This window comes from Gadus chalcogrammus, chromosome 3 (genome assembly GCF_026213295.1).
Source record: "Gadus chalcogrammus isolate NIFS_2021 chromosome 3, NIFS_Gcha_1.0, whole genome shotgun sequence".
NCBI classification, from domain to species: Eukaryota; Metazoa; Chordata; class Actinopteri; order Gadiformes; family Gadidae; genus Gadus; species Gadus chalcogrammus.
In genome coordinates, this window is record NC_079414.1 from 19129461 (window position 1) to 19135478 (window position 6018).

The 6018-nt window shown below is 43.7% G+C and overlaps 1 protein-coding gene across 1 annotated transcript in view; it reads left to right on the forward strand.

Annotated features, from left to right (window-relative positions):
- The first annotated feature begins 1715 nt into the window (after positions 1–1715).
- Positions 1716–6018, forward strand: part of LOC130379628 (collagen alpha-1(XI) chain-like) — a 41321-nt gene continuing 37018 nt past the window's right edge. Inside the window, exon 1 of the mRNA XM_056586573.1 lies at positions 1716–2142. Coding sequence (XP_056442548.1) covers positions 2055–2142 — 88 coding nt within the window. The 5' untranslated portion in view covers positions 1716–2054. The remainder of the gene's footprint in view (positions 2143–6018) is intronic.

A 6018-nucleotide genomic window follows, 5' to 3' on the forward strand; every position in this document is an offset into this window, starting at 1 on the left:
CCAGAGGGTCACATGGGACTGGCATTATCTAACCCAGTTTGGTCGCCTGGCTCGTACCACTGTAATTGTCGTACTGGCTATCTTGAACACAACAATATATCCGGGCATTCTCGTAGAGCTATTTTGTAAGATATATATTTATTTGAGTACCCTCAAACGGCTACTGGGGCTTCTTGTTTTGTGTGTCGCCTTATTTATTTATTTTTTTGCAAGCCTTTCACTATTAAGCTTGCACATGATTCATATTCTCATTGATGCTTTTATATGGCCATGTAATTCACAGTTCTTCAAGATAATGTTATAACATGGACCTACTTTTGGATGATTAATTACAGAAGGCTCCCAAAGAAGAATTACGCCAATAATTTGACGCCACCTGGTGGTTGTGTAGAAATCCAACGTTATAAAAATAGAACTAAAAATAGACTTACTGTTATAGTAGCATTGGACTAGGGTTGCATGCTCGGCAGTATTACAAAAAAATAAACTAAAATATACCAGAAACTAAATTTAAAACAATAACTAAAACTCCTGCTACATATACTATTAGAACTACAACTCATAATTGTCATGAAGGCAAAACATGCCACCTCTAACAACCAATGAATGCTCCACATAGGCACATGTAATTGCCTGTGCATTTGTGCGTGTCTCAGTATGCAATTGGGTAAACCTTTGTCCTCAGTCTCTCAAGTTTCACATAACCATGACTAGAGGTGCTTTGAATCTTCAAAGACATGTGATCTGCTATACCCCTCAGGATATAATGTCAATTTGTTGTACGGTATGTGGTATGCCAGTGTGTGCCGGCATGTGTGTGTGTGTGTGTGTGTGTGTGTGTGTGTGTGTGTGTGTGTGTGTGTGTGTGTGTGTGTGTGTGTGTGTGTGTGTGTGTGTGTGTGTGTGTGTGTGTGTGTGTGTGTGTGTGTGTGTGTGTGTGTGTGTGTGTGTGTGCGTGCGCGCGTGTGTGTGATAGAATGCAGATGTAAAGCATCGTGGTGGGCAAAGACAGACAGGTACTGGAATTTGGAATCTGCAGCAGCATATTTTTATTAGTTCAGGCAGTGCTGTCGTCCTGTTGTAGCATGCATGGTTGTGTGCGCGTGTGTGAGTGTGTGTGTGTGTGTGTGTGTGTGTGTGTGTGTGTGTGTGTGTGTGTGTGTGTGTGTGTGTGTGTGTGTGTGTGTGTGTGTGTGTGTGTGTGTGTGTGTGTGTGTGTGTGTGTGTGTCTGGATGGATGGACAGATGAGAAAGATTAAACTAAATATGGGTACAAAATAGATGTAAAATTGGCAGCATGTTTTTGAGTTAAAGCTAACCATTTTGGGGGTTCTCATTGTGCTTGTCTGGGAGTTTGTATGTTTGATAGAGAGAGGGAGAGGGAGAGAGAGAGAGAGAGAGAGAGAGAGAGAGAGAGAGAGAGAGAGAGAGAGAGAGAGAGAGAGAGAGAGAGAGAGAGAGGAGAGAGAGAGAGAGAGAGAGAGAGAGAGAGAGAGAGAGAGAGAGAGAGAGAGAGAGAGAGAGAGAGAGAGTGTTTGTGTGTGTGCAATAGCTGTCCCTTAAATCATAGTTACAAGTAACGAAACCAGTAATCATAGAAAATAAAGGCGTTCCTCCATCACGCGCCCCGATATTCGCCTGTGAGGGAGGGGTCAACGGGGGAGGGGGGGGGGTCTTGGGGAGGGGCGGGGTGGGGAGACAGAGGGTGCCGGTGAACAAAACCTTCGGTGATAAGAATACTTTTTTTTTGGCACGGCTACTCTTTTCACCCACCAATAATAACCCCAAAAGTAAAACAAAGAACATCACAGCGGATAGAGCAGGTAGAATCCCACACAAAAAGAGAAGACTATTAACCTTTTATTTGCGAATGCTCGTTCCTACTCTTCAACAGGGCTCGAGTGCAGGTATCACGGGTGGAAACCGGGATCCTTCCAACGCAACTCGGAATTCGCGCTCAGGCACCGCTCTGCTGCAGGTGTCGCGTGAAGCCGTGAATTGAGGAGCCGCAATTGGAATTTACCTGCAGTTTCGCAGGCACATGCAAGTTCAGAATGACGGATCGATGGACACCAGGGCGCCACATACGCCTTATTTTTTTAATAACGATCATATTCAGCACAACTACGGCTAAACAAGCAGGTAGGCTGGGTTGAGCGCGCAAATGTTGTATGTAATGTCTTATCTAAAACAAAATGCATGGCATTCTCTTACACTGCAGTATCTTACACTCGAAAGTTCGTGTTCCAGCTTCCCTCCATCCATCGCTTTCTGACTAGGGCTTGTCCATCGGGATTGTCAATTACCAAAGACCTTTGGGGGTGCCCATACAACTATATTGTCACCAGTCAGAGTGTTGCGTCCTAGGCCTAACACAAGGATGAGTCCCAATAGCCTGTCTATCATCATAAACCAACGTCTTTGTTAATCAATTTGTGCATTTAACATACCCTAAATCATCATGTGGGCCAATAATCAGGCGTAATGGTAGCCTATAGGTCGATGCCTCCATACTGGATAATGTGTTTTGTGTTATAGCATACCAAATACGACGTGGCCTTAGTTGGGGCAGTTTAACGTGTTTAAAAAAATAATGCCGACCATGGGACCTGCTTTAAAAAAAAAGAAAAAAAAAGCAGTTGAGTTCAGATTGAAGCACACATGCAGTTTAAGCACATTGGTTAGAAACCGTAGGCGCAATAACTCTGTCTGGACTTGTTCTGTCATACCTGCTGTCTTAGGCTGGAGCCCCATATAGCTTAGATATTTCACTTGATTCCTGGCAGTAATGGGGGACAGACTGTCTGAACCCAAATTAAATCGAGCTGTTAAAGAGCAGGGAGGGACACAGGCCTCATGCTTTCAGGCTGTAGAACTGTAAGGCCACACGACAATAACTTGCATTAACTTAATGCTTTGAGTGGCCACTACTGTTTCACTAGCTTGTTGCAACCACCTGTATATCTAAGGCTATGTGTAAAAAGTTCTATATTTGCCATCACCAATACTTTTTTTACCATCAAACCAACAAGGAAGGTCTAATTTAAGCCTGGCATTAAGGGTATTTACCCGTATAAATGGTAATGTATGGACAGAGTCACAACACAGCCGTCACGCATATGTGTTTTTCTCGTACACTTTCCAAGCATTTATCTCATGAAACTATACTGTCTGAACGTGGACTTTTACTGGCCAGGTGGAATCCGCCATCTTTCCTCAACCTGTTAGGTCATTCAAGAGGCGCTGAGGAAGCAGATAGTAATCTTCCGATGTATATCGTCATCATCATCATCATCATCATCATCATCATAATCATCTTCATCATCATCCTATAGCATGTGATGAAATTATGTCAAATTTTTTCAAGTTCATGTCTGATCATGTCGACATAACACACCAACACACACATTGCATATTCGTTTTTAATGGTCACAGTAGTAAAAGTATTTTGTATGTGTGTGCACGACCATATGTATTGGTGCTTGTTTGTGTGTAGGTGTGTGTGTGTGTGTGTGTGTGTGTGTGTGTGTGTGTGTGTGTGTGTGTGTGTGTGTGTGTGTGTGTGTGTGTGTGTGTGTGTGTGTGTGTGTGTGTGTGTGTGTGTTTGTAGGTGTGTATGTTTGTGAACACATATGCAGGAATGCGTGTAAGTTCCACACACACACACACACACACACACACACACAAACAAACACACACACACACACACACACACACACACACACACACACACACACACACACACACACACACACACACACACACACACACACACACACACACACACACACACACACACACACACACACACACACACACACACACACACACACACACACAAACAAACCCACTCACAGATCTGAGAGTACACCTGAGGGTGCCATCCCGCCAATATTGAGGCTGAGATGGGAGGGAGCCACCTGAATGACCCTTAAAACTCCAGGGTCATCCGGGGTCAAGCAAGTTCAAGGGGTGTGACCTTGGGATGGCACTCTCACATCTGGCTTTTAAAGAACCTGCCGCCCTAATACAAAAACACACAGACACACACACAAAGATGTAAACATGTCCATTTACTATCACTCCCTCTTCATTATATCTCACTTTCACTTTTTGGTCTTCAAATAACAACCAGCAGACCAAGTCCCCCATAATCACAGTGTTTACCATGTCCTTAACGACTCTATGCATCACGTAAAAAACGCCACACACCTGGCTGTAAAGCTGCGTGCTGTGAATTATGCATTGTTGCTTGTTTTAAGGCATGTGTCACTGCTCAAGTAGTGATCAGGTATGTGACCGGCATACCTGAGTCATTTAAAGAAATGCTTTCCAAGCTCAGACCCGATTCCGTAGTTTCTTCCTTTGAGTTCGGTTTGGACAAAAGTAAACCGCTCTCAAATCGATGCAGCATGGGATACCTGCAAGGAATATCTTCATGGTGACGCCATTGCGTTACCTCTTGAGTTATGACCAGGTACAGAAGTGTCTAGAGCTGTCTGGGGAGATGATGGATGGGGTTTCTCATTAGGTGAGAGCTGTGGCATAGTGCCCCAGGTTGAGGGCCAGAAAGGCACAGGCCAGCTTCAGTGCCCCAAAATGAGGCCGTGAAAACAGCTGCCAGAGCAGCATAGGATGGGTCCAAGAGGAGATTCCTTTTGGATAGGGATCTCTTGTTGGACAAGGCTCAAGTTGTTGAGGCAACCCTCCGACATGGGAGAAAGATCACCGGTAATAAACTTGATGGTGCATTGGCTCCACTTGCTCCTCTCAGTTATCACTTTAGTTTATGAAATGATAGAGAGCCTGTGGATTTCTTGACTTCAGGCTATGTTTTTTTATCAGTTACGGAGATCATGGCCACAGACATCTTTGTGATGTTTTGTTATCTTTAACCTGTGCAAAATAAAGCATTAGGCCATAGCATACCACAACCGCAATGATTACCTTACTTTTTGTATGCTTATCTTGTTTATCAATGTTTGATTCATCCCTGAATAATTTATTGTGAGAGCTATCCCATGAACTACATTTTATTCAAATGTTTTAAGTTTCTATTCAATGCAGACAGTTGACAAACTTGCATAATCAAATATTAAACCTTTGACTGATCCACTCTTCAGAATTCCAAACATGTCTTAGTGTAATAAATTAATTTGGAGCTGAAACATTTAGTGGTCAGATAGACTTTCCACTGTTACTAATTGGTTGCATTTTCAACATGTGCATTTTACAATTGTACAATTTCACAATCTGATTCAGATGTTGAGTGTCAGGTCTGCCGTTGAATGGACCCGGCTTTTCTTGCGGACTGAAGTCTGTGAAAGGATACTGCCGACAAAAGCACTTGAGCTAAAAGAACTTCAAACAGCATGGCTGGAAGATGTTGAGGGTAGAGCTCTCAGGAACTCTCTATTCTCCTCACATATCACTCCTTTCCTCCCTTGTCTTCAAGTCAGACAGATAGGGGAGCAAAGAGTGGGGGCTGACTGTAAAGCGTTGGGATAGTATAAAAGGTCTCAGGAATTACTAGAAAAGACACAGCATGCACACAATGGCTCGCTGTGCTTTTGGGTGTACAGTATGTACGTGTGTATGTGTGTGTATGTGTGCACTGTGCACGCATGTGTATGCACACATGTGTGTGTGTTTGTGTGTGTGAGTGTGTGTGTTTCCACATGTGTGTGTGTGTGTGTGTGTGCATTGTGTGTGTGTGCTTGTGTTTGTTAGAAGTAGTATATTTTCTTGATCAGAGCCAGAAAACACGTGGTTCCACCACTGCTCACTTCCTCTTCGGCCATTGTTTCCTTTCAGCTCTCTTCCTTCTTTCCCTTCCAAGCCCCATCTCCTCTCATGGTGGCTCTGCTTTGCTCTCTGAGGTGTTCCTCTCAGACCGTGGATTGGGGAAAGAAAGAGGGAATGGAAGGAAAAAGCTGAAGAGGAGAATCATTGAAAGTGGTGAAAGATTGTAATGACAGAGCTGAAGAAAATCTTGGTGGGGGTTTTGTTTCCTGGGGG